This window comes from Pagrus major, chromosome 2 (genome assembly GCF_040436345.1).
Source record: "Pagrus major chromosome 2, Pma_NU_1.0".
NCBI classification, from domain to species: domain Eukaryota; kingdom Metazoa; phylum Chordata; class Actinopteri; order Spariformes; family Sparidae; genus Pagrus; species Pagrus major.
Window position 1 is genome coordinate 4,346,858 of NC_133216.1, and position 12,478 is coordinate 4,359,335.

The 12,478-nt window shown below is 42.8% G+C and overlaps 1 protein-coding gene across 1 annotated transcript; it reads right to left on the bottom strand.

Moving 5' to 3' along the window:
* Positions 1–568: 568 nt before the first annotated feature.
* On the bottom strand, positions 569–6,255 carry gpr4 (G protein-coupled receptor 4). The gene is made up of 3 exons (XM_073479965.1): positions 5,950–6,255; positions 4,415–4,679; positions 569–4,235 (listed from the first exon to the last, which is right to left on the bottom strand). Exons 1-3 carry the CDS (start codon positions 6,076–6,078, stop codon positions 3,514–3,516), a joined length of 1,116 nt encoding a protein of 371 aa, XP_073336066.1. The 5' UTR covers positions 6,079–6,255; the 3' UTR covers positions 569–3,513.
* Positions 6,256–12,478: the final 6,223 nt, after the last annotated feature.

Here is a 12,478-nt window from a genome sequence, read left to right on the forward strand (position 1 = left end):
ATGCAAATGGACACACACACACACACACACACACACACACACACATGCAGAGACCTTACAGTACGTCATTCATTAGCTGTACACCTCTGGGCGTCTAGAACAGGACAGAGTGAGGAGTGAAGAAGGTGACTTTGTGCTGGCAGCATCCCAGACCTGCTCTCCACTGATCCATTCAGTGATGTGTCACCAGAGGATATTAACAGTGTTGTAGGAGTCTGCAGAGTTCTTGGTCCAAAGTATGTGATAGGTATAATTTAGTGCACATTAATCTGTCCTGGATTTGTCACACAGTAGGGAGGGAGAAGAAATCTACTTTATTACATTTGCATATTATCTTCTTTAATTTGTAACTTTAATACAAACAAAACTCACCTGAGATAAGTTGTCTGACTTATTTTGTTGCTCACTGCATTCTTAGGAAGACATGATCATAAACAGTCCACCCTCTTCACTTCATTACCAATAAAGACCTTCATCCAGCTGCTGCAGCGTTTCAGCTTGTAGGTGCCAAACAAACAAACAAACAAACAAACAAACAAACAAACAAACAAACAAACAAACAAACACATGTGGATGCAAAGTTTCATTTGCATAATTTATTTCTCACTGACACTGTCGATGAACAAGTACACATTATGAAGCCTGGTACCTCCTCTCTCACACTGACACAAAGATGCACAACCAAAGCAAAGCTACACAGAGCAGCGTTCAGAGCAACACTGACGAGCTCAAAGTGTCCAAACATCAACATCATTGCACTGAACATCATTTCATGCTGAGAAAAGTTTTTTAAAAATGGAGTCGCTGGGATCACTGAGACATTTATCATCCTTGACACGTCATTGTTGGCCAGTGGAACTGCAACATGGATACTCGCTGTCTGTCGTCATGAAATCACTGTCGCAAAAAGACGTATTTGAGCCGTAACACTTCACACAAGGTAAGCTTCTCATGTCACTGTTATATATCTGACATACAGCAGGACAGTCTGTATGCAAACAGACTGTCTGTTGAAATGTTATGACCACAGATTCACCAAAACAGTAAAAGAAAATGTGAAAATGAATTTCTGGTTTGCACAAAAGAGCAAACTGAGAGAAAGATGACAGCTGCAGCTGAATGTTAGAAGATGCTTCTGCTCTGATGGCTTTCAAAGTGACATCTGTACTTTCCTTTTGTACTTGTCTTCAACTCTCTGTTGTAAAAGCTGCCATTAAGTTTTGGGATCCCTCCAGCTCTGACTGCTCAAAGAAAATCTATGTTTTGTCACTTTGTGTTGGATTTACTATAAAAACAAGCTGCCAAATAGGTGAAGGAAGATCACTCATGTCTGTGTAAATGTCAATTTATGGTGAAAATATGCAGCACCTGAACATTTCTACTGAGCATTTCTTTTCCTGCCCTGACGGCTCTCATTGACATCATGATTTAAAAAAGAGTCAACACATGGCAACATATGGCAGCTAATCCAGCACTGGTGGATTATAATCGGCTATATTTACATCTTCGTATAGAAAAGGAGAGACATGCTTGCTGTACATTTTTAATCATTGATAGATTTTGAGATAAATGAACACATGAAACAAACAGACATGTCATCTTTCTGTTGTGTTTTCTACATTATTTTTCACCATTTGAGGTTTAACTGGTGTTTGTTTAATGTCATTGTCTTCTTCTGTGATGGTTTAATGTTTTTCTGACTGTGGAAACCCTCCGCTCATCTCCAGGAACCACTTCCTAATAATCACATAATGGTAATGCAGGGAAACATTTCTTTTGCAGATTCTCTTGAAATTTGGCTTTTTTTTTATACATTTGGACAAACTTGGCTGATGTTAGCAGAAAGCAGTGTTGCTCACATCAAGGCATCATGAAAGGTTCTTACAACTTTGTTGTGCAGTGTGTGTGTGTGTGTGTGATGAGAAAATATGACTGTAAATGAAAACAACAGTGTACTTAAGTTAGAAGGCATCTGTCTGAAATAGGAATGTAAACAGTATCAGGTGAGCTGTGGGAAGCCTCTGCCAAACGCCTTTTTGCATGTAGGTGAGAGATGGTTGTCTGGAAACAGCTTCAGTAAAGGCTGTCAGAACCTTTCAGGAATAAAAATCTCATTTTATACCTCCAGCATGCACAGCCCCATTCTTTAATTATTATTGGCAACTACAGCATGCACTCACATAAAAAACAAATAATAATAATCTGTTTGAGTGTACTGTGACACTATATTGTGACAAGTAGCTGAAAGAACGGATGAATTGGACTTTCAAACTGAGCTGAACGCAGTGTAAGGCTTTGGACTGGACTGAGTTATTTTGCTGTTTGTGGTAAAAATGAAAGAAAAAGACAAAACATTGCTCACATTACATAAAAGACTACTTCTATCACAGTTTACGAGCTGAGGTACTTCATAAGGCTTCATTATCTCCTTCAAGAAACTAGTAAAACGAGAAAGACTTTTCCAACAAGCATTAAAAATGTTTTTGACCAGTAATCTACAATCTTTATATTAACCCTCTCCTCTTCTTCCTCAGTCCAAAGTGGTGCATTTGGATGTCAAACCCCAATATGCTACATCCGCCCTTTGTCCAGTTGGGTGTGAATGCAGAGGTGTTTCCTCTCTGATCACAGACAATACGCAGCCATGCAGTGTGGTCTGTTTAAATAATTCTGTTTAAATATTCAAGAATGTCCTCCAAGGCATTTCACTCCTGGAACAGTTGGAAATTGTCCAATTATCCATGTTGTCAAACTTTGTCTGCTAAGATCCTTAATAGCCAAACCAGTCACATGACTGTAAGGATGTCAGCTGGTCTGTCGATTAGTTGGTCCAACACTTTGGTCCATCGACTGGATGGGTTTGCATTGAGTTTGGTACAGACATTCATGGTCGACTGTGGCTGAATCCTGAGGACTTTGACGATCCCCTGATTTAATATACAGCGCCACCAGCAGGTCAGAATTTCCCCTTTAATGATTGAACCCTTGTCAGCTACAGCTTCACTCTGGGATTAATGATGATGACATCAGCATGCAGTGCAGCTGTGCAGATGCTGACAACCTACAGCTTGAAGTACTGAAGGTAGAACCGAATCAGCAACAAAGATCTGAGCCTGGCGAGTGGTCAGTCTGATTTGTCCTAAACGGGTCAAAGTACAGAGGATAAACCTTTATGATTTACAAACTGACCTGTCCTCAGGCCAAGCTGTACAGGTTTTGCCCCAGTAGTGGTAAAGATCTAACAAAAGCAAAGTGTCTTAATTTTTCCGTTCACCCAACAGTGTTGTTTTCTGATGTATGAGCATCTTAATCTTCTGCTGCTCCCATGGCTACAGGCGATTTGTTTTCCATCTCATTCCCATTCTGGCTCGTTAATTTGCCATTTTGTGAAAGCTATCGCCCCAGGCATCTCCAGCCTCATAAATACATCTGATTTCAACCTGTCAGCCCTGAAGAGATCAGACCCAGTCAGTGTTCACTGGGCTGAGTAGTATAGTATACTCCAGGTAGAGGTCACTTCTTAACACTGAGGATGGACATCTGCAGACACTCCTCCTTTAGAGCCACCAGTTCTGTCTTGTAGCTGCTGGTCTTGTTTCCATCAGCGTAGACACAAGGCTGTTTCTTTGCTGACAGTGGTGTTTCCATAGTCACTGAACCAGCATTGAGTATGTCCACGTGTGATGGTGAGGCTGAGGAGCCCCGGTTACAAGCTGCTGATATTAGAGCTGAGAGAGCTCGGCCGACGTCGTGCCGAGCTCCCTCATTGACGAAACAGTACAAAATGGGGTCAGCGACACAATTGAGGCTGGTCAGCGCCAGTGATACGTGGTACGCTGCAAACAAGCTCTCCTCTGAGCCGCAGTCACATGGCTTCCTCAGAAACATGACACTCCGCACCAGGAGGAGGATGTGGTACGGTCCAAAGCAGAGCAAAACGATCAGGATCAGACTCAACGCCAGCCGCTGAATCTTGGCCTTTTCCTGACGCTCTGTTGAGACGTTACAGCGCACTGCTGCCAGGATCCCTCGGTAGGCAACAAGCATGGCTGTCCATGGAGCGAGGAACCCCAAAAATGTCCTGTAGAGGTTCATCCCTGCTACCCAGTCCTGCATGGGATACTTCTCAAAGCAGAAGGTGTGGTTGAACCGATCCTGGAAGAGCTCATCGTGGAAGAGAGGAGCAGAGTTGGCAATAATCTCAATGATCCACACCATGGCGCTGACCATGACAGCTGCAAGAGGTTCAGGAGAGGACAGAGAAGAAGAGGAGGGAGAAATATAAGCCTTTGTAAAAACTTTCATTCCTCTTGCCTGTGTGAGTATTGTTCTCTATTTAAAGAAAATGGGGAGCTCTTGTGAATATGCTTTAGGGGTGATATATTATTTCAGAAGTGATCCCATCCTTACATACCTGTTTTGATTCGTCGAACCTTGGCGAAGCGCAGAGGATACGCCACAGCCAGGTACCTGTCCAGTGATATACAGCAGAGGAAGGCGATGCTGACGTAGATATTAGTGTAGAAGATGAAGCCGAACAGCTTGCAGCTCTCCTGACCGTGGATCCAGTTATCGTGGTGGAGGAAGTAGTCGATCCACAGAGGAAGAGTGATGATGTAGAGGAGGTCGGCTACTGACAGGTTGATCAGGTAGACGCCGAGCTCATTGCGTTGACGGACCTGGAGGAGAGAACGGAGAGGAGAAATGAAGGGAGGACAGGTTAGGGAGAGTTGAGAGTGTGTCATGTGTTGTTTAACTTCTGTTTTTTGTATAAAAGTCTGTTTGCTTTTCATGCAAATGAGAGAGAAACTAAAACACAAATGATGCACGTGTCTCCATCAGCTGCAAATCATTTGGCTTTCTGAATGTTAAAACAAATGCAACGTCTTTGGAGAACTGATCTGGTCTGAAGTGTGTTATTGTACTTCGGGGTCTCATACAAATGATCATATTCCAGAGAGGTGGACGGATATTTCGGAGGCAGCAGTTCAACTTTCATTCCTTTCATTAAGCTTTTGTAATTTGATTTGTCAGCGCTTGGATAGAAACCAAGCTACAAGGAGAAATCTCTGTTTCCCATGCTGTATTGATATTCCAATGTTAATATTTAGGCAGAACCGCCCTGGTAAATAAACTGCACGCCAAGTATATTCATGTTTTTGGATTCAGTTCAGGTGTTGTCGGTAATGAAGCTGATGGCTCTCAGCAATGACGTGCACTGAAGAGTAACCAGAATGCACCTCTGACACAGCACGCCATCGTTATTTGGAGTCACGGACTGTTTAGGATCGGAGATGTAGCGTCGATGCTGAGATGGAAGCAAAACAATAATCTAAAGTTGAACTGTCGATAATTTTTCATAATGTTTGTGCCTGAAAAAATATGAGATAGTGAACTCGCTTGAATGAAAAGTCAATAACAATTCGTCCTGCTGCTGCCAAAGCAAACTGACAGTCTGTGGGAAATGCTGGAAATGTTTGATGCTGTATGGGAAAATATCCCCAGTACTGTACAGCAGCGTCAGACATGTTACATGGAACATCTCTTATTACACAGTGTAAACATAAACATGTTAACTATGACTCTGTAGTCACGGTAAGTAGTGACATCACGCATTACATGACTTCTGAAGTAATTAACAGAAAACAAAACACTGTTGTTTAAAATACAGAGGATAGCCCACATGTCGAGGCTGTTCACTGACCATCCACAGCTACTCTCAGTGTTAACTTGCCTCACTCACAAAAAATAGAAATCGACAATCAAAATCAAATGTCGAAGTCTGAGTCTAACATCAGCATTGCTGTCAGTGCTGAAAAAAATGTTTACATCGAAAATTGAGTTGGATCGTGACCTTAAAATCAAGTCGTCAATCCTGTATTTGGCAAATTTGTCTCGTCATGTTTGTGTATGTGTGTGTTGTGTTTGTGTGTGTGTGTGTCTCCTCACCTGCATGTAGGCAGCCCACAGGGCCATGCAGTTAGTGGGCAGCCCCAGAACAATGACTATGATGTAGAGCGTGGGCTGGAAGAACAGGTCCACCTTACTGTCCACATTACAGAACGAGATGTTGCACATTGTCCTGTGTGGAACACTCTGGGTGTGTCTGTGGTCGGTGTGTGTGTGTGTGCAGGTGTGTGATGTGTGTTCAGCTACTCTCAGCTCTGAGTGTCCCTCTGTAGTTTCACTATATTCCAGCTCCAGCAGTTTGACAGTGACATGCCGACTCTGGCGTCCTGCTCGGCTACCACACGGCTGTCCAACCTGTCATTTCGGGGGCATTTCATGGTTCCTCTTTAAACCACTGTCCTTCTCACCCACAGGGCTCGATGTGTCATAATCCTCTCTCACGCTTCAAAGCCAGCCCCCGCGTCCCTCAGCACGGAGGAAAAGAGGAGAAGAAAGGAAGGAGCGAGGGATAAAATGTGGTGAAATGGAAGCTGCCTTATCGACGCTGTGCCAGGCCTCCTGCGCCTGGACAGGGCCTCATCAATCTTTTAGAGATTAGAGGTCTGCCAGGTCCACTGTGAGAGGGAGAGGCTCAACATCAGTGTGTGTGTATGTGGGTGTGTGTGGGTGTGTCTCAAGGCCTTGATGACACACAAAACTCCTCTGGGATGCTCCCACTGAAATACAGGAATGACTTTACAGAGCTTCACCACTCTGGAGCCGACAGGCCGTCCATTTACTCTGGACTCCTGAGCATCTGCAAGAGAGAGAGAGACAGAGACACAGTGTTAGATTATGATGCATCGCAAATAAACGTCCTACAAAAGAAAGAAAGACAGAAAATAAATAACTTTTTTTTGTTTTCTTTGGTGGTTACTTTTATGTTCATGACCTGCTTCAAATAATGAAACTTGTAATACAGTCACATAAATAAGATAAAGAGGACAGGTTATATAACTTTGTGAAATAAGTAAACTACACTCTAACCCAATTACAATTAAAGGTGTAATTTGTATAATATGCTCATTCAAAGGTATCTCTAAAAACAGAGGGGGCATGCACACAGCACACAGACGTCTTTGACATAAGATCAATGCTGTTGTTTCTTCACATCCTGTTGATAATGAAGTGTTACATCCGTCCCTCAAGCACAAGCTGCAGTTCCTTATTAACCTTCTCTCTGCCTTATAGCAGCTCCGTCTCTCTGAGTTTGATTTCAATCATGATCCCTGCCACTCTACCTTGGACCCACCCATGACCCACGAACCACTGGAAACCTCTCTGGATCTCCACCTCTCAGCAGTCAGTATGTTTCCATGCACACTTAAGTCGAGCTTCGGTCAGCTTGATTAGGCCATTTAATTGAACTACTGCCATTGTCCCAGTATACAACCTTCATCCGGTTGACCTATTACGTCACATACCAAACAAGTTAACAAGCAGCAAACGGGCTGCACAGCGAACAGTGAAAACATGGATGACTTTTTGGCGCTGTACATTACACGATATATGTTGTATTAATACATTCGTCGTTGTCTTCCTGCTACGGATTTATGCCACGGACAACTTCCGGGTCAGTGCCCGGCGCGTAGACTGTGGTGCATACGCAGAACGCCGAGGCCAGTTCAGGCCGACTAAGGCGTGTACATGAACGTAAATCGACCTCCAACTGCATTATCTGGTTGTGTTAGTCCGACTTTAGTAGACTAACATGTTAACATGGACTTAAAAAGTCCGGTTTTGGTCGGACTAACACAATAGTCCAACTTTTTCTAACATCATGTAAACGTACTGAGTGCTGTTCAGCCTCCTATCAGCTTTTGGCTCCACGTCCTCACCACCCAGTCATCTCCTGTTTGTTTCAGTAAAAACCTTCACTGCTTGTCTGGCTCTCTCTTCTTCTTCTGAGAAAGAGAGAGAGAGGCTCTGAGGCAGACAGCAGGTTAACTCAGACCTCCAGTTTTTTTTAAGGCACTTGGTTTGGTTATTATTGAAATGAATGGAATCCCTCTTGCGGTGAAAACAAACCATTCAAAACTGCCTGGAATGAACACACCCTCAACACATACAGTCCGACCCTTTTTCTTCTAATACATCAAATTCTGCTGCCCCGATGGACTGAGATACAGTGGAAGTAGAAGGAAGAGGCACAGAGAGGAAGACGTCATGCAGCGAGGACAGTGAAGCAGCTGCAGTTTATCTGGGCGACATTTGTACAGATACTTTCTAACATCTGCTGTGATAACAGAGAACATGCTGACACACTGTGCAGACACAAAGAGATCCTGCATGGAGTGCAGACAGAGAGTTCAGGATGCGATAAACATTATGTAATCTTTCCTCAATGTACATGTACAGTAGAGAAAGACAAGAGAGGCACAGAGGAAGATGAGAGCTCAGTTTCTCTTTCACTCCTCGACTTCTGCCCCAAACTCAGCCTCTGTTTATACATCTTGGAGCGCCCTGATATTTTTGCATATGGCTGATGTGAGTCCACATATGCTTTCAATCACTTAAAGTGAATGTGTTCTTAAGCACTGTGAACCGCCTTCCTCCAGAGTTTATGTATGTTTCAGCTTCTTGTCATTCCTCTCAGATCAATAGATTTCAGAAATAACTGTGAAGGTTTTCAGCTTGAAGAGCCAACATGGCACATTTTAGTGAAAATATTTATCACAGAAGGTTGAATTTGAATGAATAAATATAATCAGATCAAGTAAGTCCTGCTGACACCCACCAGAGGCTGTTTCTCATCATCTTAAGTGACAAAATATTTCTTGGAATTTCACTTTTTCTTACAGAGGGACAGTAGTGTCGGGGTGGAAAATATCCACAGGATCACCAAAATCAACTGAGTTCATCCTCTGTGGACCAAGAGTATCCACAGAACATTTCATGGCAATCTAGCAGGAGTTATCTTGTTTATAATTGAACCCTCATGCAAATAGACAGAGATCCCCAGTGGAGCAGGACGTGTTCAGTAAATTTCATTTAAATATGTCCATCGCAATTTTAATACTGAAAACAACAACAATAGTGTTGCGTGAGCTCTGAGTACCATGAATGTTTATCACAAATGTGATTGGCAATCCAGCCATTTGATTTCTTGACTACAAAACTGACAATTAGATTCAGGGTAGGGTTCAGATAATAATAGTTCAGGTAGTGTCTGCAACAGAACGGGTTCCTGTGGGAACCACCAATGTGTTTGGAAAATGTTGCACAAGAGGAGAAGTGAGTAAAATAATCAACTGTAGAGATACACGAAAGATTTCATGGAAATCTGACACATCAACCCAGTAATGACTCAACCCAGCAGACGCTGGCTGTCGGGAAATAAAGTGAACCCTGTTGACCCTGTTATCAAGGATCTGAGAGAGACTGTGATTGCACTGGGCAGCCCCCACATGGAGGCTTGATGACTATAAAGCAGGGCAGCCTTCATTTCCAGCCTGTCAACATCAGAAAAACGTCCATATACTTTCACCCAGGAGACTGCTGTTATTATGACGTGTAAAACCAAAAGTGAACAGTTATTTTTACTTACTAACGTAGCTCACTTACATTATCTACAAAACGTAACGTAAGCAACATAAACCAAACCACAATGTTTTCCCTAAGCCTAACTAAGTTTAGTGCCTAATCCTAAACAAACTACAGCCGTACAACAAAGGTCCGTTACCTGTGGATGGTACATATGCAGCTTTGTGAGGCACAGTAATCAACCTATTCAGTTGTTTAGGTAAGAGGATGTGTTGTCACTTCTAAAGCAAAATGGCGCACACGCTGAGTCCACCAAGAGGCCTCAGAGATGTCTGTCAGCACACATCAAAACAGTTTAAAGATCTGTGAAGGAAACAGCTTCAGCTTCAGATAATGTGACGATCACTGGTGTGGAACAGTGACTTTGGACAGAGCTGACCCAGTGCCACTAACATGTCAGAAAACACACACACACACACACACACACACACACACACACACACACACACACACACACACACACACGTGAGGTCATTTCTACAGTGGCCTTAAGTCTTTGTTGGGGGGAAACACCCATGTTGATAAGAAGAACCACAACTGGGTCACAACTTTTGCTGTAATCTGTTCTCACACACATCAGATCCACAGTACAGATATTACTGAAATACAAAAAATAATAAAATAAAATAATATATCATCACCACTGTAAATTGTACTGGGATTCTTTATACCTTGGATTTGATGTTTTTAACTGCAGCAACTTTCTGACAATGAACCTTTACAACTAAACGTAGTGTCTCTGCTTCACCCGGCAGTCTCGGCACTTTTCTACCCGACAACTGAGATCACATCTGTCACTGCTGTGCTGTGACCTCACTTCCTCTTCAGATAAAACAGCAGGGCCACATGCCAGTGACAAAATCACTGTCAATCAACCTTATCACTACTTAAAGTCTGCCCTCAGTGTGTGTGTGTGTGTGTGTGTGTGTGTGTGGAGGGCAGGGTGTGACTCTGGCTTTGAGCTCACATCTGAACTTTCTGATTACAGTACGACCACACACTGCCCACGAGCTGCAGAGTTTTTGGGGTGTCATGTGTTGCTCAAGGACACATTGTCAGTCCTCATCTACTTAAGCAACACAGGGTGACGTGGGTTTTGTTTCCCAGCATGCAGCACACATCACTTGTGTTATCTTTGTCCACACGGTTACCAGAAATGTGGTTTGTTCTGTCAGTTACAGATGTTTATCACGCAGTGCTTTGCATGCGATGGCCCCACACATGCAGCGCTCCTTTGGTGTTCGTGTGGATGTGAGTGACGATATGTGTGTGTTTGTCCTCCTGGGAGGTTCCTGTAAGCTGTCAGGTCAGTTAGCAGCAGATGACAGGCTCCTCCACAGTCAAACATTCAGCCTGTTTCTGAGTCATGTTACACACACCTGCAGAGTGTGTGGCAGTACAGTATCACACAGCTTTGTCCTTTTTAACAGAAGAGCCACTCATCTTTGGCCACTATTTAGTTTTTTCTATACAAATCTATGACACTAATGCATCTGCATTTAGTCACAGGTATTTATTGGCTCCACCTCTTATTACAGAAACATGAAACATGGGTGGACACATTAACTATTACCCCTTTTCCAACACTTCTGGACGATGTCACATAAAGTTGGCTCAAACATCATTCAGTCTGCGCTTGAGTGACTGAAGTTAAAAAAAGTAACCACTGTGACATTTTCACTGGCCTCCATACTGCTTCTACCATTTCCTGTTTTCAGCACATTTAAATGTGACACAGCAGAACAACGACCTTGTTTACCCCTGTTTACAAAAACTTGCATACGCGTCCTAATTTTGGTTTAAAAATGGAGCAGCTCTGCAGGGTGGGTCTCTGTTTTGTATTATGCACAAGCATGTAGGCAGCATGATTTATATCTGCCCATGGTTTTCATACTATCCCACTGATGGACAGTTAGTTAGCCGTGCACCAACAAATATACAGTTGGTTGAATTGTCATGAAATATAGTCTACAGGATTCATATTTTCAATTGTTTTTGTGACTCTCAGCATTACTCTCTTTTGTGCCTGAACCACGTTTCTTTGACTGATTGAAACACAACATTTGTGAACCATGCTTGAGTCGCAGAGAGGCCGAATATACAGACAAAAACACCTTTATTACATTACTATAGACTGTCTGCTAACCCTACACAAACACTTAAAGATGTCCCCAGCTGCTGCACACTGTGCTGCCTTAATCCAACAATTTAAAAATAATATCCTCTGAAATAATCGCATGTGTCAACTGACTCGCAGCCACACTGAACGCATGGATCATCATCACAGCTGTCACACTGCCAGCATACAATCCTCAGTGCAGGACTGTTATCTCTTCATGCTTCAGTCAACTTAAACCTACTCCTTTAAAAACAAGTGGCTGGTTCTGATGCTTTGAAGGCTTAGTGTCAAGTAATAATAAAGTATTCATTACAATATTCATTTAAAATAACAGTCATGGCTAGACTTATCTGTTTTACAGTGAGTTGACCATGCGTGGCTTTGTTCAACGTGCCTCAGATGTAATTAAGGACTCATCTTGAGATATTTTATAAAATACTGTGGCTCAGTTTTTGAAATCTTAAGCTTTCTTTTCATCGTGTATCTCATCACTCTCCCTGTGCAGACTTCCATGTATTTAAGAGCTTATTTGCTAAAATGTTCTGTCGTTTTCTAATAATAAAAAAAGGTGTGTATTACATAAAGTACAGTTCTGCAGCCATGTACTGTAACTGAAGGTCTGAGGTCACACTTCACAGCTGGAAAGCGGTTCAGAAGGTTTATTTGTGATTAAAAATTAGGAATGTGTGTGTGTGTGTGTGTGTGTGTGTGTGTGTGTGTGTGAGTTGTGTATGTGTGTGTGTGCATGTACAATGGAGGCCTATATCAACCTGTTCTGTGCTGTCCAGTGCAACACAGCAGCGTCTGATCTGCTGCCAGAGGAGATTAGGTCAAGGCAGCCGTGCAACACGTCATGCTGGCTGTCAG

Excerpts from the sequence above, each read along its gene's own strand:
- gpr4 (XM_073479965.1), bottom strand. The coding sequence starts at position 6,078 with ATGTGCAACATCTCGTTCTGTAATGTGGACAGTAAGGTGGACCTGTTC. Across the intron at positions 4,680-5,949 it reads TGTGGGCTGCCTACATGCAG|GTCCGTCAACGCAATGAGCT; the intron begins GTGAGGAGACAC and ends TCTCTCCTCCAG. Across the intron at positions 4,236-4,414 it reads GGTTCGACGAATCAAAACAG|CTGTCATGGTCAGCGCCATG; the intron begins GTATGTAAGGAT and ends AACCTCTTGCAG.